The sequence below is a fragment of the Drosophila navojoa genome, chromosome 3, assembly GCF_054131105.1.
Source record: "Drosophila navojoa isolate 15081-1374.11 chromosome 3, UAZ_NAV_1.0, whole genome shotgun sequence".
Lineage (NCBI taxonomy): Eukaryota > Metazoa > Arthropoda > Insecta > Diptera > Drosophilidae > Drosophila > Drosophila navojoa.
In genome coordinates, this window is record NC_142891.1 from 27,890,901 (window position 1) to 27,913,982 (window position 23,082).

At 44.9% G+C, this 23,082-nt stretch overlaps 3 protein-coding genes across 5 annotated transcripts; 2 read left to right on the forward strand and 1 right to left on the reverse strand.

The window, feature by feature from the left end:
* The first annotated feature begins 125 nt into the window (after positions 1 to 125).
* Positions 126 to 17,452, forward strand: LOC108649517 (uncharacterized). 3 transcript variants are annotated; one of them, XM_089258391.1, is made up of 9 exons: positions 126 to 1,221; positions 3,110 to 3,261; positions 3,319 to 3,648; positions 3,717 to 3,969; positions 4,026 to 5,102; positions 6,166 to 8,633; positions 8,694 to 11,555; positions 11,635 to 15,028; positions 15,085 to 17,452. In XM_089258391.1, the coding sequence occupies exons 1-9, from the start codon at positions 567 to 569 to the stop codon at positions 15,504 to 15,506; spliced, it is 11,613 nt and encodes a 3,870-aa protein (XP_089114517.1). In that variant the 5' UTR covers positions 126 to 566; the 3' UTR covers positions 15,507 to 17,452. The 3 variants fall into 3 exon arrangements, with proteins under 3 accessions (XP_089114517.1, XP_089114519.1, XP_089114518.1); XM_089258393.1 differs by lacking the exon at positions 126 to 1,221 and adding an exon at positions 1,768 to 1,786; XM_089258392.1 differs by lacking the exon at positions 126 to 1,221 and adding an exon at positions 1,802 to 1,901.
* On the reverse strand, positions 17,314 to 18,788 carry Nf-YB (nuclear factor Y-box B). The gene is made up of 3 exons (XM_030385779.2): positions 18,511 to 18,788; positions 18,144 to 18,454; positions 17,314 to 18,070 (listed from the first exon to the last, which is right to left on the reverse strand). The coding sequence occupies exons 1-3, from the start codon at positions 18,581 to 18,583 to the stop codon at positions 17,990 to 17,992; spliced, it is 465 nt and encodes a 154-aa protein (XP_030241639.1). The 5' UTR covers positions 18,584 to 18,788; the 3' UTR covers positions 17,314 to 17,989.
* Positions 18,789 to 18,886: 98 nt separating this feature from the next.
* Positions 18,887 to 22,762, forward strand: LOC108649519 (uncharacterized). The gene is made up of 7 exons (XM_089258394.1): positions 18,887 to 19,084; positions 19,256 to 19,380; positions 19,446 to 19,667; positions 20,201 to 20,687; positions 20,760 to 21,518; positions 21,578 to 22,029; positions 22,240 to 22,762. The coding sequence occupies exons 1-7, from the start codon at positions 18,982 to 18,984 to the stop codon at positions 22,564 to 22,566; spliced, it is 2,475 nt and encodes an 824-aa protein (XP_089114520.1). The 5' UTR covers positions 18,887 to 18,981; the 3' UTR covers positions 22,567 to 22,762.
* Positions 22,763 to 23,082: the final 320 nt, after the last annotated feature.

Consider the following 23,082-nt stretch of genomic DNA (forward strand, 5'->3'; position numbering starts at 1 on the left):
AAAAGTTTAATTCAAATATACGTTGCATGAACTTTATTTTGATTTTTGTTCATATCGATACCACTGCGCAAGAGAAAACATCGAAGATTACTGCGCCACCTAGCGATTATCACATCACTACGGTAACCACACACACTTGCAAATATACGCACATGCATGCACGCAGGAGTTTGTTGTGTCGCGTCGCGCTAAATCTACGAAACGAACGAAAAAAGTGTTGAAAGTTTCGGTTCTCGCGCTCAATGTAATAATTTCCAATTGGTTATCAATCGCTAAATAGTAAAAAATATGTCCAATTGACTTGAGATCGACTTGTGAATAAATAAATTGACATTTCGATACATACCCAAACACATATATACATGCAAACATCTCTGCGAAGGGGGCAGAACACTGAAAAACTGGTATATAAAAGACGACGCCAAATGAAAAAGACAGCGCGCGCGAGCGAGAGAGATGAAACAGTAGTAGTATACTTCGGGTGTTTTTTTTTTTGCTAATAGCCAATTGCATAGGTGAAACGAAAATTTGCCCAAAATCAAAGATACGACTAAATCTCTAACGTAATGTCACAACACAATAATCAACCGCATTCGCATCAGCATCAACAACAACATCTCCACTACTACCAGCAGCAACAGCAGCAGCAGCATCATCTACAGCAACAACAGCAACAGCACCAGCAGCATCAGCATTTACAACATAAACAAATACAGCAGCAGCACAGTTGGTACTCACATGTTGCTTCCTACCCGCCCCAACAGCCGCACCCGTATGCGACACCCTGCAAGAGCGGCACCAACAACAATCACAACAACAACAACAATAGCATTATGAATGCATACGGAGCGGGTGGGACGCACTATTACGGGGCTGCTTCTGCTACTGCTGCTGCGGGGGTGGGATATAACCTTGAAGCTAATACTGTGGCCTATGCGCACAACCAGCTGCTGCAATACCAGCAAGAACAACAACAGCAGCAACATCAACAACAGCAGCAGCAACAGCACCTCAGTCAACGTTCGTATATGCCGCACAGCATAGTGCACAGCTCCTATCCATATATTAAGAGCGAACCATTGGAGCTTCCCGATGAAAGACAACGCCATCAACAACATCAACAGCAGCACCTACAACATTTTCAAAATCCAATGGCACCGCCTCCAGCGCCCGTCTCCAATCGCCACTCGCTTGATGCTAGCGGCGAAATGATAATAAAATGTAAGTATCGAGCTTTAGGGATATCGATATCCACATACGCACACAGTAATGCAAATATACTAGCTGCAATAAGCAATTGGTTCTAGATTGGGGTATAGAGATGAGATCATATTTGATATTTATGTCACGACACGAAACATAAGAAGAAATTTCAATTGCATTTGATTTGGTATTATAAATATTGTGAAAAGGAAAATTAGATTATTGAATCAATTTGGGATATCAGTAAAAATATCAACTATTAACTAAGAAGTAAAAAGTATGTTTCAACAGAGAAATTTGATTTTCTTATGGCAATTCATCAATTTATTCGGCTACGAAAACAATATATTTTTAGTATATGTATGTAAGAGTCATTCGGAGCGAGCAAATTATTAAAATCGTGCTTCGTGCTCGTAAATGTGCATACCACCATATCTGATTGGTACAGACGCACTCATATAGTCTGAGCGTAACAAAAACAAGGCTGAGAGTGTAAGTGATTGAGTGTGAATAGGAGAGAGAGGGAGAGAGAGTGCGCTCCCAGTTACTGTTACTTGGGCGCCCATATATTTTGTCGTATAGCGTAAGTAGCAGTAATTTCAGCTCCGCTTTTGGCGTCGCCGAATCAATAAAGCGTTTTGTTACAGAGTAGAGTTACGCTGAGACTTTTAGCGGTTGTTTCGGTCGGTTGTTTTTCGGTAGGTTCGCTAGGTTTTCCATATTCGGTTTTGTTTTGTTCGCCTCCGTATCTGTACCTTTGTTTCGGAGTGCTCTGTGTATGTATCTATCTCGTCGATATATGTATATTTAAGGAACCTACAATATATATGTACATACATATACCATCGTCATATAAGCTCAGCTGGATACGTTGTACCCTGTCTGGGTAATCCAAAATTAATAGACTTTATATTGGTTGTGTGTGCGTTAATGTATATTTGTTAATTCTCACTTTTAAGTCTCGAACATTATGTAACTGTTAGGTTCCCAAATATATGTATATATTAACGCATAGATGCCCAATAGGGCGGGGTCTCAAGAAGAATAAATAAAAATGTTAATTCAAATTCTTTATTTCCATTTTGCTAAACACATTTCTGGAAAACTAAGAAATATTTGCTCATATGTGAATAGATTTACGTGTATAGGGAAGATACAAGAGAAAATTCTCGTTTCTGTTATCTCTGCATTCATGCTTATCAAAGAAGCGAGAACAATTGAAACAAACTAACAAAATGTATGCACACGTAAAACCATAGAAACTGTAAAGCTAAAGTTTTCTAAAAGATATTCATTACATGCACATGAAGGCAAACATATCTACATATGTATATTTTCGTTGGTTAAATGAAGATATACTCTCATTAACTCAATTTTTATTATAGCTTAATTTTTTAAACGTCTATTAATTATGCAAATTATTGTTGTTGTACAATTCATTTGACATATGTCTTACTATTTTTAGCAATATATGCTACATAAATTATACAATATGAAAACAATCTCCAAGACATTTTTCTGTATCTTAATAGTGAATTTTTCAATCCTACTTCATTCAAATACCACAACCTTCTTTTTTTTCCAAGATATTAAAAATAAAAATTTGTTTATAGAATATAAGTAAGGTACAATATAAGAATAATCTCTGAAGAACTGCCGTTTGAAAATATAATATTGAATATTGAATGGAGCTTTAGGAATTATTATATTTTTTCCATTTTCTATTTTGCACATACAATTTGTGCCGATTAACTTGTAAAAATAGATTTCTAAAATTAAAATACATTTTATTTTATTAAAGCACAGCAAAGTCAGCAGACGGAAATTAGTTTGATAAAGAGCTGAGATAATAAATGTATTCAATATATTAATAAAAAATTGTTTATATTCATTTTGTTTTTGACAGCGGAACCCACTGACGAACATGCTTTCAAGTCCAACTATATTGATGACAATACGCCCTTTGCCGATTTTAGCAAATTTCCCGAATTTGGTGACGAAATGCTGAGTCCAAAGGTGGAGTTAACTGTAAAGGATGATGCCTATGGCAACCAAAAGGTGAGCTCCGAAAGACTAAATTGTTATATTATTATAAAGTTTTCTTTTGTATTGTAGAATCCGCTCAGCTTTCCTCGCCGTAAGCTGCAAACGGAACGTTCCTCGGAGAGTCTGCCCATCTGCCAACGCTGCAAGGAGGTGTTCTTTAAGAAGCAAATCTATTTGCGACATGTGGCCGAGAGTAGTTGCACGATCCAAGAGTACGACTACAAGTGCAACATCTGCCCCATGTCCTTCATGGGTGGCGAGGACCTGCAGAAGCACAAGCAACTGCACCGCGCTGATAAGTTCTTCTGTCACAAGTACTGTGGCAAGTACTTTGACAATATTGCCGATTGCGAATCGCACGAATACATGCAACACGACTACGACAGCTTTGTGTGCAATGTAAGAAGAGGGAAATTTATAATTTCTATACGAGAAAGGCTATACTAATTACAATTTATCATTTGCAGATGTGCTCAATGGCATTTCCTACGCGTGAACAGCTTTACGCCCATTTGCCGCTGCACAAATTTCAGCAGCGCTTCGATTGCCCGATTTGCCGCTTATGGTATCAAACCGCGCTGGAGTTGCACGAGCATCGCCTAGCGGCCCCTTACTTTTGCGGCAAGTACTATGCAGCAGCACATCAGCAACAGCAACACCAGCAGCTGTCGGAGCAGAGTAACTATAAATTGCAGGATTGCCACATGGGCACGATAGAGAGTAAGTCTTGGTTACTCCGACTGATTTGCGCTTATAATAATGCTCTCTCTTTGCAGTGACTGCGTCTCAGCACAAAGCAAATGCGTTGCCTGCTACGGCGGCGCTTAGTTCCTTGCTACAGCAGCGTCAAGCGAACGCTGATGGTGGCGCCTCCCTCTTTGCCTCATCCTTAAAGAACGAGCCGAGTATTAAGCTGGAGCGAAGCTACAGCAACTCGACCAGCGAGTCCGGATATAGCCTGCACGAGAACAGCGGCTACAACAATTCTTATGGGAGCGACAACTCGCTGCATACGAGCGGCGTTGTAATTGGTGGACCGCAGGCACATTCCTCCACGCTGGATGAATCGGAAGATGCGCTGTGCTGCGTGCCATTGTGTGGAGTGCGCAAGAGCACCAGCCCCACTCTGCAGTTCTTCACGTTTCCCAAGGACGAGAAGTATCTGCATCAATGGCTGCACAATCTCAAAATGTTTCACATACCTGCGTCCAGCTATGCCAGCTTTCGCATTTGTAGCATGCATTTCCCGAAGCGTTGCATAAATCGCTACTCGCTCTGCTATTGGGCAGTGCCCACGTTCAACCTGGGCCACGACGATGTCGCCAATTTGTATCAGAATCGAGAGTTAACCAACACATTTACCACGGGCGAGGTAGCTCGCTGCAGCATGCCCAATTGCACGAGCCAGCGCGGTGAGAGCAATCTCAAGTTTTACAATTTTCCGAAGGATATCAAGAGTCTGATCAAATGGTGCCAGAACGCACGTCTGCCTGTGCAGGCCAAAGAGCCGCGTCACTTCTGCAGTCGGCACTTCGAGGAGCGTTGCATTGGCAAATTCCGACTGAAACCCTGGGCTGTACCTACACTTCATTTGGGTGCCCAGTATGGCAAGATTCATGACAATCCGAAGAATCTGTATGTTGAGGAGAAACGTTGCTGCCTGAACTTTTGTCGCCGCAGTCGCTCCTCGGACTTCAACATGTCGCTTTACCGGTTCCCCAGAGATGAGGTATTGTTGCGTCGTTGGTGCTATAACTTAAGGCTCGATCCGGCAGTGTATCGTGGAAAAAATCACAAAATATGCAGCGCTCACTTTATTAAGGAAGCCCTCGGCTTACGGAAATTGTCGCCGGGTAAGCAATTAATTATGAAATTATGTATATGCAGGGGATGACTCACTGAAATATCATTTACCTTTGAGTTGTTTTACAACATGAGCAAGATCATTAATTAATTTTGGAAAATTACAATAAGAAAATTACAATTAACAAGTAAGAAAGCTCTAGTCGAGACTGCTCGACTACGAGATCCCCTGAACCCCACAAGGAACTGATATTTCAATAATAATTAGCACACACACACACGCATACAAACAAACAGACGCACACACATACACATACAAATAAACACACGCACACACACACGCATATATAGGCGATTGCGCTTGGGTTGCGCTGCAGTGTGGCAATAATAGGAGAACTTATTTGATGAATAATTTAATTTCTAGACGTACGATCGTAATGAAACTTTCAGAACGTAATCATGATGTTTAAATGTATGTGTATACCGAAGCACAAGTCTCTAGTATTTGATATACGACTTTTACAAAGATGAGGGTGAGGGGGTGGATTTAGGGGTGGGGGGTAAATTTTAACAAAAACCGAAATTGTATAAAATTCATCTTAATATACATTTTAAATTTGGAGACTCTAGCTTGAAAGATGTAGGAGATATCATTTTTTAAGTGATCTTCGATAAGGTTTTTTATCGATAAAAAAGTATCGGAATGAGTTATCGTTTTTTAGTGATAAACTCGATATGCGCGTAATATATACGGACATTTTTAAAAAAAGTTGAAGTCTCTAGCTCTTATATCTTCTGAAATCGACGCGTTCATACATACGGACGGACGGACGGACGGACAGACAGACGGACAGGGCTAAATCAACTCAGCTCGTCGCCCTGATCAACAATATATATACTTTGTGGGGCTGCCACGCGTCCTTCTGCCTGTTACATACTTTTAACAAAACCATTATACCCTGATTTCCCATTTTCAATGGGTTAAGGGTATAAAAAGTACACAGTTTAAGCGGACACGGTCCGTTAATTATCTGAAATTTCTATTTAATCCTGGTATTATTTGTAGATTTTATATTTAAATTGGCATTTAAAGTAATATATTTACGTTTACAGGCGCTGTGCCAACTCTACACCTGGGCCACAATGACACCTTCAACATCTACGAAAATGAACTGTGGCCTCCGCCCAATGCTTCGACGCCCACCCATCATAATCATCATCAGCAACAGCCGCTGCAACAGCACCACATGCAGCAGCATCAACAGCAGTTGCCGCAGCAACAGAGTAATCACAAATATCAGAGGCACTCTGCTGCATCCACTTCCTCGTCGGCCAGCTCAACATCCCACTATGTAGATCCGGAGCTAAGTGCCTCCTACATGGCCATGGGCATGAGCTCTGGCAACTCATCCTCTGGGCTACTGAATGTGAGCGACAGCATGGACGTCTGCTGTGTGCCCAGCTGCGAAAGCAAGCGACACAACAATGAGAACATCACATTCCATACGATACCTAGGCGCCCGGAGCAGATGCGCAAATGGTGTCACAATCTGCGTATACCCGAGGACAAGATGCACAAGGGCATGCGCATATGCAGCCTGCATTTCGAGCCCTATTGCATTGGCGGTTGCATGCGTCCGTTCGCGGTGCCCACGCTGCATTTGGGCCACGACGAAGAGGACATTCATCGCAATCCGGATGTAATCAAGAAACTGAACATACGCGAGACCTGTTGCGTGGCAGTGTGCAAACGCAATCGGGATCGCGACCACGCCAATCTGCATCGTTTTCCCAGCAATGTGGCGCTGCTAACCAAATGGTGTGCCAATTTGCAGCGCACCGTTCCGGATGGGATCAAACTCTTCAACGATGCTATCTGCGAGGTGCATTTCGAGGAACGCTGCTTACGTAACAAGCGGCTGGAGAAGTGGGCAGTGCCCACTCTTATGCTCGGCCACGATAACATTCCCTATCCCCTTCCGACTCCAGAGCAGGTGGCCGAGTTCTATGCTCGACCAAGTGCTCCAAATAATGGTGAGGAGCAGGGTGAATGCTGTGTGGAGACCTGCAAGCGCAATCCCAGCGTGGATGACATCAAGCTCTATCGACCGCCAGAGGAGTCCCAAGTGCTGACCAAATGGGCGCACAATCTGCAGATAGACATCGCTCAGCTGCCTTCCATGCGCATCTGCAATCTACACTTCGAAGCCCATTGCATAGGCAAGCGAATGCGGCCGTGGGCCATACCTACGCTCAATCTTGCCACGAACATAGAGAATCTCTTTGAGAATCCCGAGCAGCAGATGCTGTACAAGCGTCGCACCTCTCATCTCAGCGTGCAAAGAGAAGGAAGTGATGGAAGCATTACCAAACCCACCTGGGTGCCACGCTGCTGTCTGCCCCACTGCCGCAAGGTGCGCTCTCTGCACAACGTCCAATTATATCGGTTTCCCAAACTCAATCGCGCTACGTTGGCAAAGTGGGCGCACAACCTGCAAGTTCCGATGGTTGGAAGTGCTCAGCGGCGTCTGTGCTCCGCGCACTTTGAGCCGCACGTCCTCAGCAAGAAGTGCCCAGTGCCGCTAGCGGTGCCGACGCTCGATCTCAATACTCCACCCGGCTACAAGATCTACCAGAACCCAGCCAAGATCAAAGCAAACAAGCTGTGCATGCAGCGCGTCTGCATTGTGGAGAGCTGTCGTCGGCAGCGGGGCCAGGGAGTCCAGCTCTTCCGGCTGCCCCACAACCCCACTCAGCTGCGCAAGTGGATGCACAACATACGCATGCGACCGCGCGGTGCCATGCGACAGCAGTACCGCATCTGCTCGCGGCACTTTGAGACACACTCGTTCAATGGCAAGCGCTTGAGCACTGGCGCCATTCCGACTCTCGAGCTGGGCCATCAGGACGACGATATCTATCCGAATGAGGCGCAGTCGTTTGTCGAGGAGCACTGCGCTATCGAGGGCTGTGACGCCTCAAAGGATCAGCCGGATGTGCGGCTCTTCCGGTTCCCCAACGACGACGAGGATCTGCTTTGGAAGTGGTGCAACAATCTCAAGATGAACCCAATTGATTGCATTGGCATGCGCATCTGCAATAGGCACTTCGAGCCCGATTGTATCGGCTCCAAGCATCTCTACAAGTGGGCTATTCCCACACTGATGCTTGGGCACGACGATGTCCAGATTGAGCTGATATCGAATCCGAAGCCGGAGGCTCGCTACGTAGACCCAGTGTTTAAGTGCTGCGTTCCCACCTGTGGCAAGACTCGCAAGTTCGATGAGGTGCAGATGAACAGCTTTCCTAAAGATCCGGCCCTCTTCGAGCGCTGGCGCCACAATCTTCGACTCGAGCACCTCAATTTCAAGGAGCGCGAGCGCTATAAGATTTGTAATGCTCATTTCGAAGACATATGCATCGGCAAGACGCGCCTCAACTTGGGCTCCATACCCACATTGGAGTTGGGTCACGACGAGACGGAAGACCTATACCGTGTGAATCCCGATGAGCTGCAGAGCAATATGTTTGGACGGCACCAGCGCGTGGGCATTAAACAGGAAGAGCACTTTACTAGACAGGTGAGTAGCTCAGCGCAGACTGTGTATTCACTTTAATGCCAAATTTATATATCTATCCAGGTCAAGTTCAAGCGATCCACGCCGCAACTCACGTGCTGTGTTCGCAGCTGTCCACGCAACAAAAGGGTAGAAAGTGGAGCCCGTTTGTTTCCGTTTCCGACGGGAAAACAACAGCAAAACAAGTGGCGTCATAATCTCCGACTCAAAGCTGGCGAAGTGAATAGGACGACGCGTGTTTGCAGCGCCCATTTCAATCGCCGCTGCATTGATGGCAAACAGTTGAGGGGATGGGCAATGCCCACCTTACAACTGGGCCACCAGGAGACGAACATCTATGAGAATCCAAAGAACATCCCGGGCTTCTTTACTCCCACTTGTGCGTTGGCCCATTGCCGCAAAAGGCGGAGCATTGACAACGACTTGCGCACCTATCGCTACCCGCGCAATGAGGAGCTGCTTGAGAAGTGGCGTGTGAATCTCCGCCTTGCACCAGATCAATGTCGCGGTCGCATATGTGCGGATCACTTTGAGCCCATGGTGCGTGGAAAGCTGAAACTAAAGATGGGAGCAGTGCCTACGCTGAAACTGGGCCACGATGAGGGCGTAGTCTTTGACAACGAGGCTATTAAGGCAGGCCTGCAGCAGGAGGAGGAGGAGGAGCCTGAAAGCGGAGAGCGGGCGAACAGCTTCGACTCGCTTGTTAAGGTGAAGAATGAGCTGAATGAAGAGGATCAATCAATGGCAAACGACGAGCAGACGGAAGAACAGGATGATGACGACGAGGAGCAGACGAATCATCAATCAGATGAAGAGGAGCAGCAAGAGCACGGCTACTTTGATCCCTTGGAGCTTGTAGAAACGTTTGCAGAGCAGCACAGCGAAGATGAACAGCTCTACAATAACGAAGATGACAATCCCGACGACAATATGGATGAGGAGGATATACCTGGCAACGATGATGAGCTGTTGCTCCCCGATACTCTGCCTATTCAAGTGGCTCTTCCTCCGAGACGCGAGAAAAGAACCGTGAATAATGTGACGCCCATATGCTGCCTCAAGCACTGCCGTAAGGAGCGCACTGCTACCCATCAGCTAAGCACCTTTGGCTTTCCCAAGGATCCGCAGCAACTGTTTAAATGGAGCGCAAACCTGCAAATAGATCTAGCCGATTGTGTTGGGCGTGTTTGCATTGAGCACTTCGAGGCGGAGATGTTAGGCACGCGCAAGCTGAAGCAAAACGCGGTGCCCACCTTGAATTTGGGCCACGACACACCCCTTAGCTATCGTTGCAATGGCCAAGCTGCAGACATCCATGATGCGCAATCACAGCAAAATTCGGTTTTTCGGCTTTGGAGCCTGAAACACTGTCGCAAAAGGAAAGATCCGCTGACGATGACGCCAGCGACGTCAACGACGCCAGCGACAACAACGAGGCCAGCGACGCCAACGCCAACGACGACGACGACGACGACAATGACAGAAATTTCGCCAACGACAACGACAACGGCGACGACGACGACGACAGCGAATCTAGCAGTGATGCAGACTAAGCGAGTCTGCTGCGTGCCCAGTTGTGAAAAGGAATTGTTTCTGCATGCCGCTCACATGCGACGCATGCCAAGAGATCGTTTGTTGCTGCGCAAGTGGCTGCACAATTTAAAGCTTCCTGACAACTTGAACCTCAACCAGACGTATGTGTGCGAGGACCACTTTGAGGATGAGGCAATGTTGCCCACCTTGCGCCTAGGCCATACGGATAGTAATATTTATCGTAGCCACAACTCGATCGGTGGCATTGGCTGCCTGGTTCCCAACTGTCCATGTGCTCGTCTCTATCGTGGCTACGCCCTGCCCGAGCATCCCCAAGTGCGAGAGGCGTGGCTGCAGTGGCTGCAACTACCACCTCGATCCCCCCAATCGTCGAACCACGAGCAGCTGTGCGTCATGCACTATATGCAGCTGTTCGAGCAGGTGCCGTTGCCGGAGCCGTTGCCTGAGATAGTGCTGTGCGAGCTAAGGGAAACGTACGAGCTCATCGCCTCATCCACCATTGCCATGGGGCTACGCTGCTCAGTGCCCGGCTGCCAAAGTAAATTCACAGACAACGTGCATCTCACCAGACTTCCATCATGCCAACGTACCCGCGCCAAATGGCTGCACAATACGAAAATTGACTACGATCCGGAGCGCGAGCGCGCCTATCGCATCTGCTTACGGCACTTCGAGCCCCATGCCCTGGGTGCAGTGCGTCCTAGGCTAGGAGCGGTTCCTACACTGCATCTCAACCACAACGACCCGGATATTTATCAGAATCTCAAGCTGGAAGACAACGCTGATGGCGCACTAGCCCAGCAAGGTGTGCCTCTTGAAATGCCGCTACGAATCAAGACGGAGTTACCTCTTTACCTCTCCGTCAGTCCGACGGCCAGCGCGAGCGCAAGTCCAAGTCCCCGGGGTAAACTGCGCACCTGTTGCATTGCCAGTTGTGGACAGCAGGAGAATGCTCTCACCCATCTGTTTCGTTTTCCCACTATCGAGACTGCGCTGCGCAAGTGGCTGGTGAACACGCAGCAGCAGCCGCGTCTCGTGGATACACAGCATCTGTTTGTGTGTCAGGAACACTTCGAGCCGGACGCCATTTACAAGAGGCATTTGCGTAGCTGGGCGGTGCCGACGCTGAAGCTTGGTCACGATGGTCATATCATACCCAATGCTCGGCACAATGGCAACATTGCTGACAGCAAGGAGGAGAGGCAGGCGCTGCAGTACATCTATACAAACTTCTGCTCCGTTCTCACCTGCTTCCAGCAGCGCAGCGACCAACTGCCCCTCTTTCCCTACCCGACAGATCGGCCCACCCTGCGCCGGTGGGCTGCCAACTGCAAGCATCGGTCCATGCAGGCCAGTAGCGATGGATTTCAGGTATGCTTTTATTAGTCTTTCAGTCAGCTTGAAGTTGGACTTGTGTAGGAAACAATCTGACGGATCTTACGTTTCGCAGGTGTGCCGGTCTCATTTCGCAGACGACTGCTTCGACCCTGAGTCTGGACAACTGAAGGAGGATGCTGTGCCCACTCTTGAACTGAGTCGACCCGTCTACGAGATGCGCTGCTTAGTCAATGGCTGCGTTAACGAGGCGGGTGCAAGGCGTCCTCGCTTATTTAAAATGCCTAAACGGACATCACAGATGGAGGATTGGTGTCACAACTTGCGCATCGATGCGGCGTCTTTAGTGGGCCAGGAGCCGCATGTCTGTGAGCGACACTTCGAAGCGCACTGCTTCAATGCGGACAAGCTGTTACGCCAAGCTGCGCGACCCACACTTCATTTGGGCCACGATGACCTGCTAGACGTGTTGCCCAATCCGGCCAGCTGGGAAGAGGAAGCCCACGTATGCGTTGTGCCCAGCTGTGGACGCTCGAAGGATGCGGACAACGTGCAGTTGTTCGGGCTTCCAAAGGCTAAGTTTCTTCTAGAGAAATGGCTGCAGAATTTCCGCCTCGATCCCACCAAAGTGCAAGTGAAGGGGCGTCGCATATGTAGCGTGCACTTCGAGCCCAGCTGCATAGACGGTGACCGTCTTCATATAGGCGCCGTGCCTACACTTCACCTGGGCCACGATGAGACGGGTAACATACACGAAAGCATCAAAGAGCTCCCAATCACTGCTCGGAACGGACGTGTGCGTATCCACTGCGACTGTTGCTATCCCCATTGCATGGAACTGCAAAAAGGCTTTCAAAAAGTCAACTACGACTTGCCACAAGGACTGCCGCTGCGTGAAATGTGGCTGTCGTATATGGGATTGGAGGAATTCGATCAGCAGCAGCCGCTCAAGCTCTGCCCGCTGCACTTTGTCATGCTGTACGAGGAGTTCCCTGAGCAGTGTGCGGAGGAGGAGCTTCTAACATTCAACTACGAGGCTGCTCGCAACAGTGTGCGCATTCGCATCGCCAGCTGCGCTGTGCGTGGCTGCAGGACTCTAAAGCCAAGAGATGAGCACTCCCTGCACTTGCCGCCTACGCGCCGTGATGTGCTCCTGCTGTGGCTGGACAACATGCAGATAGCTTACAATGATAATGCGCATTACAAGTTTCGGGTGTGCGGCAAGCACTTCGAGTCCAATTGCCTAGTGGAGAAGGCGCGACGGCTAAAGCCGTGGAGCGTGCCTACGTTGGAGCTGCCAGAGCCACCAGTGCATCAGAATCCCACGGAGGAGCAGTGGCAACGCATGAATGAGCAATTATCGGCACTGCAGGCGTTGGAAGTTAGTGTTGAGCTGAATGATGCGCAGAAGCAGAGGGAAATGCGGAATATCAAATACGCGATGCAGAAGCACGACAACGATCAGGGGCAGAAGGACGAGGAGCAGGAGGCGTCACAAATCAAACTAGAATCACAACTCAAGCAGGAGCCGCTCCCTGTGTACGAAGAGGATTATTATGGACAGCAGCCGCAAGAAATGCAGGAGCTGGAGGTGCTACTCGAGGTGGGGCACGTAGAGAAGTGCACCACCTATGAGCAGATGGACACACAGCCCTCCATAAGCTATGCCGAAGAGCCGTCGCATAATCCTTCAGGTCCGTCAAACCCACTGAGTAGCGGATCAGTAAACGGCAGTAACTCTCGCTACAGCGCGAGGCATTGCAGCGTGCGAGGCTGCGGTGTGACGGTGCTTGATGTCGACGGCAATCTGAAGCTGCACAAGTTTCCCACATCGATAGATGCTATGGAGAAGTGGATGCACAATACCCAGGTGGATGTAGACATCAACTTCGCGTGGCGCTTCCGCATTTGCAGCCATCATTTTGTCGCTGAGTGCTTCAATGGATCGCGCATTAGACGTGGAGCCATGCCCACGTTGCGTTTGGGCTCCCGACGTCCTGCGCGTATCTATGATAACGAATTCAATGTTCAGCAGGAACAAGCGACAGTGAATCCAGTGGAAGAGCAGTCTCTACTGCCTGCTGGGGACTCCAAGGTTGACATTAAAGTGCGCCTGCCCTGTCCCGCTCCGCCCCGCAAATCAAGCAAGTTCTGTCAGATCGACGGCTGCTCAAATCATCTGACCAGTGAAAATTTGACTCTTCACAAGTTCCCACACTCGGCGGACATGTGCGCCAAGTGGCAGCATAACACGCAGGTGCCCTTCGATCCAGAGTATCGTTGGCGCTATCGCATCTGCAGCGCGCACTTTGAGCCCATCTGCCTGGGCAACATGCGACTCATGCATGGCAGTGTGCCCACCCTGAAGCTGGGTCCCCGCGCGCCCAAGCAACTTTTTGACAATGACTTTTCGGTTCCTGGCGTGTGCTCGGATAAGGATATGCTTAGCAAACAAAATTTCACTGTAAAGCATGAGCAAGTGCAGCCATTCGAGGAGGATGATTCGCTGCTGGCACAGGAGCAGGAGGCGGGACAGGAGCAGGAACAGGACTTAAGTATGCTAGAGCCACAACTCCAGTTGCATGAAGGTCAGGAAGAGGAGGAACATGAGGGCAATTATTTGAACTGCAATAACAATTGGAATGAGCGCAGTATTAAGCAGGAGAAGTGCAGCGACAACAGCTACTATAATCCGGTCAAGTCGGGCTATGACAAGTGCTCCCTAATCCACTGTCAGCGCCAGCGCTCACAGCATGGCGTGCACATCTATAAATTTCCACGTTCCCGCCAGCTACAGCAACACTGGATGCACAATTTGCGTATTCGATACGACGAACGGCGTCCATGGAAGACCATGATATGCAGCGCTCACTTTGAGCCGCGATGCATACGACTAAGGAAGCTCCGTCCCTGGGCAGTGCCAACTTTGGAGCTGGGCGAAAATGTGCCTGAGCAACTGTACACGAATGAGCAAAGCCAGCAGCAGATGGAGTTAGGCAGCGAAGGTGAGGCTGACGGTTATGATTATGATATGGACGATACTATGTTGGAGGACTACAACGATGATTACGAAGACAATGGGTCGGAGCAACTGCCTGCGGAACCACAGATGAAACGAGAACGTACTTCCCACTGCGATCCCTGCCCTCCTGGCCAGTTGCAGCCATGGAAAATCAAGCAATGCTGTTTACCCCACTGTCGCAGGCCACGAGGCGATGGCATCAAACTCTTCCGACTGCCCAACAACATTGGCGCCATACGTAAATGGGAGCAGGCGACAGGCATGCGCTTTTTTCCGTCGCAGCGCAACACTAAGCTCATCTGTAGCCGTCATTTCGACCCGCAACTGATTGGCGTTCGTCGCCTATTCACCAATGCCGTGCCGACAAGGAATCTTGGTCCAAATATTAAAGAGCCGGAGCTGCCTCAGTTACCGGAAAGTACTCCACGCTGCTGCATCACTGACTGCGAACACAATGGACTAGTCAAGCTGCATAAGTTTCCAAGTGGTAAGCCATAGAGATAACAGTATGTATAATTTTCTAACGTGATTATTTTGTTACAGATCCTTTGCTGCTTCATCAATGGTGTCAAGCCCTGGATTTGCCGGAGGTACAACGCTACTCTGGTAAACACATTTGTGCAGTCCATCTACCTGCTAAGGCTTTCAGTTGCCTCATCTGTGGCGTCGAGGATGTGCAGCTGCCCATGCACGACTTCCCCGACAACCGCAATCAGAGAGTCAAATGGTGCTATAATCTTAAAATCGAACCCATTGCCAAGTGGGACAACACGAAACACATCTGCTCTAAACACTTTGAGAGTTATTGCTTTATAGAGCCGGGTCGTCTGCTCTCGGACGCAATGCCTACATTGCACTTGAGGCACAATGATAAAAACATATTTCTCAACGAGTATGCTTTAAACAACCCCAAAATGCTCTGTATCAAGGATGAGCCCCTGGAGAGTGACGATCTGATGCTATAACAGTAGCAGTCTAGGCCGGAAATATAATTTTATTAACCTTGTCAAAAAGGTCATAACATGAGGTCATTTTGATTTTGTGCAAATTATGTGAAACCACAAATTATAAACCCATTTAGTATATATTTACCTGATTAACACGACGAGCTGTGTCGATCAAGTTGGCTCCGTCTGCATAAACCTTTGATCTTGGCAACTGTTTTTATAGGCGAAATATCAAAATGCCATTGTTATCACCTTAATACTTATACAAACTGTACTTCGGCATGTCTTCAAGAGACATAGATGTTTGTTAAATTCTGCTGGTTCAACCAATACGCATTTTTTATACCCTGAACCCATTGAAAATGGGAAAACAGGGTATAATGGTTTTGTTGAAATGTATGTAACAGGCAGAAGGAGGCGTGGCAGACCCCACAGAGTATATATATTCTTAATCAGCACGACGAGCTGAGTCGATTTGGCCCTGTCCGTCTGTCTGTCCGTCCGTCTGTCCGTATGTATGAACGCGTCGATCTCAGAAGATATAAGAGCTAGAGACTTCAACTTTTTTTAAAATGTCCGTATATATCGCGCGCATATCGAGTTTATCACTAAAAAACGATAACTCATTCCGATTTTTTTTATCGATAAAAAACCTTATCGAAGATCACTTAAAAAATGATATCTCCTACATCTTTCAAGCTAGAGTCTCCAAATTTAAAATGTATATTAAGATTCATTTTATACAATTTCGGTTTTTGTTAAAATTTACCCCTCACCCCTAAATTCACCCCCTCACCCTCATCTTTGTAAAAGTCGTATATCAAGTACTAGAGACTTGTGCTTCGGTATACACATACATTTTAACATTATGATTACGTTCTGAATGTTTCATTACGATCGTACGTCTAGAATTTAAGTTATTCAACAAATAAGTTCTCTTTATATTGCCAACATTGCAGCACAACCCAAGCGCAATCGCGAGTGTGTATGTGCGCGTGTGTTTGTTTGTATGTATGTGTGTGTGTATTTGTTTGTATGAGTGCGTGTGGGTGTGCCAATTATTATTGAAATATCAGTTGCTTGTTGGGTTCAGGGGATCTCGTAGTCGAGCAGTCTCGACTAGAGCTTTCTTACTTGTTTTTAATATTTTACTTTTGGAACAATTTGGGTACAATCCGAACGGTGCTTAAAAACAGCTCGTAGTGGAATTTAGGATGTCTATCTAATAGTCCGGAATCTCCGAGTAGATTGCTCTTAGTTGTTTGGAGTAGAAGTTAAACATCCCAATGTCTATAAGCCACTTCATTTTAACTTAGTGTTAGTCTCAAATAATTTAAAAATATTTAATATATATATTTAATCACTAAGTATCTCTATCAATGTATTTATGAAAGAAGTACCACGTCTCCCCAAACTAATCTTAAGTAGAAACCAAACGCCCTTTCCACTCCTAATCGTAATGTAACGGACTAGCTAATCCACATATATATGTTTTACATACATAATATAGTCGTCTAATTGGTAATCGAGTGATTTTAAAACCTTATGGCCATATGATTTAACTTTTACATAGACACAATGTTCCTTGTTTAGTATTTTATTTAATTACATTTTTAAATTGTTTTACTATTATTGTAGTATTATTGTAATAAGTAAATCACAGCTCTTCATACCCTAAAGGCTAAAAGATAACTGTGAGGGATATATCCTTAAATATTAAATGTTAGTATTGACCAGTGGAAATGATCAACAGCTACAATGTTTCCGTCTCTACTGGCAGCTAAAACTAAACTATCTCCTTAAGGATTGCATCAAACAATATGACTATCAACCTATCGTACTCTTTTTAATATCAAATAAACATATATATATAAATATATATATGTAAACCTGTAGCATATACAAAAGTACTTGGTGTCTTATAAAATATACATAATAAATGAAACTCTTATATTACTAAGAAACTTGCCATACAAATTACACTTGATTTTGACCTTATATACAATACATTACATAATAGAAACTATATATATATATATATATATATATATATATATATATATATATATATATATATATATATATATGTCTATGTATATATATAGACAATTTTTAATCTATCGTCGCGTGGCTGACTTCAATCAAACATGCGAAATATATACCAACTTTAAATGTCTTCAAGAGTGACAAAGCTTGTCAGTTCTCGAGCTTGATGTAAATAGATCTATAAGACGATAGCTTACACATCTGGCCGTCAAGTCTGGAGCAAGGTAGGAAAGAAAAGAAATCGTGTCTTAAAATATACTCATATTGAAGCTGAAGATTTGAGACATGGGTGTATCGTGAAATGGAATAGACCTATTCCGAAGTTGACATGCGAATAGCGTAAGAATTCCGAAATTAATGCGAATATAAATGGGAGAAAAAAATTTTAATTCAGACTACCTTTTAAAACATTATATCTTAAGTTTGAATAAATAAAACACCCATAATTTAGGATGCTACTGCTTCCCCGACTCACTGGCATCCTCGCTTTGCATATAGCTGCTGTCCAAAAATAAATTGCGATCCGATTTGTTTGACTAGGTGGAAAAGAGAAGACAATCAAATATGCATAAATATTATATCTTCCATAAGGGTAAGCCACGGACTTACCTCGCGATATTTTTGCAAGTAAATGGAGAGAGGCTCTACGTAGTTATCGAAGCCCAAATTGCTGAATGCCACCAGTAAATCGTCACCATTCACCGTTTTTCGATTTTCTGCGACACTGCGCTCGATGGCCTCGCTGCTGATGAAGGATATGAATTCGGAGACACACTCCTGTATGCACTCTCGGGCATCCTTGGCTATTTTGCCATTTTGCGGTACGGGCACCTTCATTATTTTAATAATATTGCAAATGGGCAAAAAACGATCCTGTTCACGCAGCATGATGCCGTGTCCATCATGTCTGTCTGATTCGTCTGCAGCAACATAAATTTATTAAGCGAACTATATATATAATTGATTGACTGCTCACCTCCCGATGCCTCATCCTCTTCTTTGACCATCATATCATTTAGATATTGTTGTGAGTCCTCGCTATTGCTCATCTTAATTTTTGTTTATGCTCGCCAATAATTATACCATTTATTATCCCAATTTATATATCAATTTTGGTAAGTGGGTCCCTTGTTGTTTAGTTCACTAATGTACATTAATAAATGCTAATTCTATTAATCTTTAAGTAATTTGCAATTTAAAAATAAACCATTTGTTTGCTTTTTGTGTTTTTCTTTTTTTCTAGCAGTATTTCTCGTGCTGTTACAGTTCAGTGTACAATATCGTAGGGGTGATAAGCTATCGATATGAAGCTATCGTTAATTCTAAGCAATGTACATATATCGCAAGCCAAGCGTTGTGTATTCGATATTCTTTCAAAGAGCAGTCGATAGCAGCTACTGATCGCAGCGGTACTTTTTTTTGCGCACTTTTTCTACGCCACAAAGCGATGCAGGAACAAATTGTGATAAAAAAAGAGGAGCTTGTTATTGATGATACCAAGATAAAGCTTGAGTTAGATGAAGATGCACCCCAGTTGGAGCTGCCGTGTGGTAAATATTGTCCGTTTTTGCATATGCAGTATGATATTGTATGAGTATGTGTGTTTGTATGCGTGCGCATGGTTGTAATTTTGCATGTGTTGTGTCTATTTTTACTACGCACTATACCGTTAGCTTTGTCATAATAAATGTATTTGTGTTAAATTTTCTTATACTTTGCAGCGACCCGCTTTATTAATATCATAGAGGAGAAGCCTAATATGATAACGGTGCCAGTGCATGACTACAAATCCGAGGACGAGCAAAAGTTTATTGAGAGTCTCCGCACGCTCGATCAGCAGCACAAGGCAGGCCCTAACCTTAGCACACGAACACATACGAACATGCTTTTAAGTTCTCTTCTACATTACAGTTATTTGTGACATCATCCTGTGAAAATGATAGCACACTTGCATGCAACATTTGCAGTTATAGGTGTGAAAATCGTCTGGCGCTGGCCTCGCATCAGATCAACCACCAGTTAAATCGACATTTTTGCTGTTATGGCTGTGGAGTTTGGTGCGACATGTTGGAGGAAATTCTGGAGCATGAATTTCGTCAGCATGCGGGCGGTATTAGTGGATCTAACTGCAGGGTAATGTAATGTTGTATTGAAAACAAAATTATATTAATAATAGTGATAAAAGTAAGAAGTGTCCAAGTTTACGCTCAACACTTTTGTGCCTTATATGTATGATATAATTAACGACATTTCCTATGAATTATAATAAAATTATACATACATACGCAGTGCCAAAGCAGAAATATATGTATGTATTTGTGTTAGATAATGCAGTTCTTTTTTCGATTGCCAAAATATATTTCAAGAATTAATTATGGATAAATTCACGATCTAAAGAATGGTCCGTGTGTCTGTTGCTCTGCCAACTTCTCTTCGGATTACATACATTAATTATATTGCTAATACACATTTAACGATTTGGGTTGAAAATATTTAAATTTTATAAATATCTAATTAATAGGATCACAAAAATGCATTACATTGTTGCATAATTAACGATTTGATCTTTATTGAAAAATGATTCATTGAGTCTTTTGCATAAATATTGAAAGTATTTGAAGAAAGTAACATTTTCAGGTTTATTTAATAAGTATGAATCCTTTCAGATTTGTCTGTTGGAATGTAGCGATGCTGCCAGCCTGGCTAAGCACCTAAGCAGTCACTATTTTGTTCGCCGCTTTGTTTGCGCAATATGTCGCAGGCACTTTGAGACGAATCCGGGTCTGCAGCTGCATTGGCAGCACAGCAAGGAGCTATGCGGACAAGTGGAGTATGCAGATATGCATGCTAATTTGGGTCAACTAGTGGCGGTTAATAAGTTGGACACAAGCTTCGACGTCCAAATCAAAACAGAACCGTTGGATGCAGCAGATGAGCAAACAGAGCAGGACGTAGAAATGTCTGATGTCCTTATCAAAACAGAACCACAGATTAAAGAAGAAAAAGAAGAAGAGTCAAAGTCTGACCGTGAGCCAAGCTGGGCAAGTGATAACAGTCTAGCAGGAAAATTGCGCGGCAAATTGCGCCTGCCAGCCATAAAGAAACCTGTGAACGTGCAAACTGCTAAAACTCCCATGTTTCCAACCATACAACGTAAGCCGAGCTTCAAAACTACAAGAAATATCGCACAAAATGAATTAATCATTATTAATTCCTCATTTGCAGTTGTACCATCTGACCAATTGAAGTCCGTACAATTATCCATCTCTGAGCCAAAGCTGTTGACTAACATTTTGACTGCAAGAAAAGGCTCCGTAAATCAACCTAAAGTCGTACAACCCGTAAAGGATAAGCCCCACATAGCAGGTAACATCTTGAAGGTGCTTCCCAGCAACTGTATGCTGTTCAAATTGCCACCAAATACAAAAATCGTCAAGATATCGCCTAGCTCGGGCAGCGCAAGCACAACTAATTGCTCCACAGGCAGCAAAGCTGTAACACCGCCAAGTGCCATGTCGATAAGTTCGGCTTCACAGCCGAGCAGTAGCCCAGCCGTTGCAAAGGCACCTAGTGCAGGTGCATCACAAAAGCCCCCGTTGAATCGCAATGCCTACTTCAATGCCTTAAGTTTGTTTGAGAGCCTGCCCGAATCTCGCAAGATCATCGCTGAGTTCCAGAATCAAATACGCAGCATAGAGGAAACACTTCCGATGCCCGGGAGCGTCCTGCAAATGCCAAAGAAAAACAATAAACCGGTGGCGCAAACGGAATTGGAGGTGCTTAGGATGCCGCTCACCAAAGAGAGCCACTCGAAAGTCCGCCAGTTGCGTTTCACCTATCCTAATCATCGTTTCCACTGGGAGTGTCCAAAATGTGCGCGTTGCTATGAACTATATTTGGCATTCTGCAATCACTTGACGCAGGTGCATGGCATTGCGGACGCGGAGTTTGAACAGATAGAGGTGGAAGTAAAAATGTATAAGAGTGAGTACAAGTTGCTTTTGTCACTTTAAGGTTTTGAATAATAAATTATATTCTTTTAGAATCGAATGAGTCTAAGAACTTGCAAGCTACAAGTACTACATCGACGCCTGTTGCGGAAGCCGCAGCATCACATGAAAAAGTAGCAGCAGCTGTGAAAGCATATTCTGTTGCACCAGAAGCATCCGCTCCAGTATCCGCATCCGCTCCTGTCAACTACCCAGCAGTGGCTGCTCCTGCCGTATCATGTCTAAAGCCATCTTCTGAAGATTCTTCTTTTCCACCCATCTCTGCTAAGTCAGCACGACCAGGACCCATCGTTCGTCCCGCTCAGTATCAATGCGACGATTGCGCCAAATGCTTTACCACAGTAGGCGCCTTGCGCATTCATAAGATGATTCACACCGGCGAGCTGCCGCATAAATGCAACTTCTGTGAGAAACGCTTTCGGACGCCCGGTCAGGTACGCGTCCATCAACGCAGGCATACGGGTGAAAAACCATTCAAATGCAAGGTAAGAATGCTGATGTATACAATGAAATATCTACGATTCTCTTCAAGCAGAAGCTGACTTTTGAGTATTGATATCAATCTCGATTATAGCGTATTAATAATCAATGTAGTAGCACATATACTGCTAGGCTATGATTTTTCGTATCCTAATAATTAAGCTGTTCGTTAACTGATATTTTACTATATCTTCCGATAATGTTCTTTTCTGCAGGTCTGTTCGCTGGATTTCACACATCGGGAGACGCTGATCTCGCATCTATCACGTCACATTGGTATGAAGCGCTACAAGTGCTATGGATGTGATAAGAATTTTGTAGTGGTCAGTGGCTTGCGCGCACATCGCCGGCTACGCCCAGATACGTGCGGCAAAGTTAAGTTCACGGCTCGTGCGCACGGTCCACGTGTGCGTGTGATACGCGGCGAGGTGGTTTTCGAATCCCATCCCGAGCACAATGGTTATTTGCGCAGCGAGGATCCAATAAATATCATTTCCGAGATTAAGCAGGCCTCTGTTACTAAAGAGTCTAAGTCAAGTTAACGCATTAAGATATTTCTTTTTTTTTATTGATTTCGCTTTATCTGTAATCTATATATTTTGAACATTGTAATTTTTTCGTAGAGAAATCACAAAAGTAATATTATCTACCCCAGTTGAGGGTATTAAAATACTTTCACATTTCTTGGATGTGAAGCAAAACCCATTTTCAATAAAGTATTCTGATCTGTTAACTCGGCGTGCCAGTTTGCATATCAGCCTAATTGTGAAGTTTATTTTGCTATATTTAGTAATCTTGTCAGGAATTTTCGGGGGCCGTCCGGATCCACAATATGTATCAAAAAACTATATTTTTATATGAAACACAATTTTCCGACACGGAACAAACGCATTACATATATGTATATTCTGTAAAAGTTATTGTTAGATAATGCTCATGTGGGTACAGGCTGGAAATCTTAATTTCGAGCTAGGGGATGGAATCTAGCAACGTAACTGCCAAGATACGAGGAAGTAAACTGAAACATTGCAAACAAGTAAGTAAGCTCTAGTCGAGAC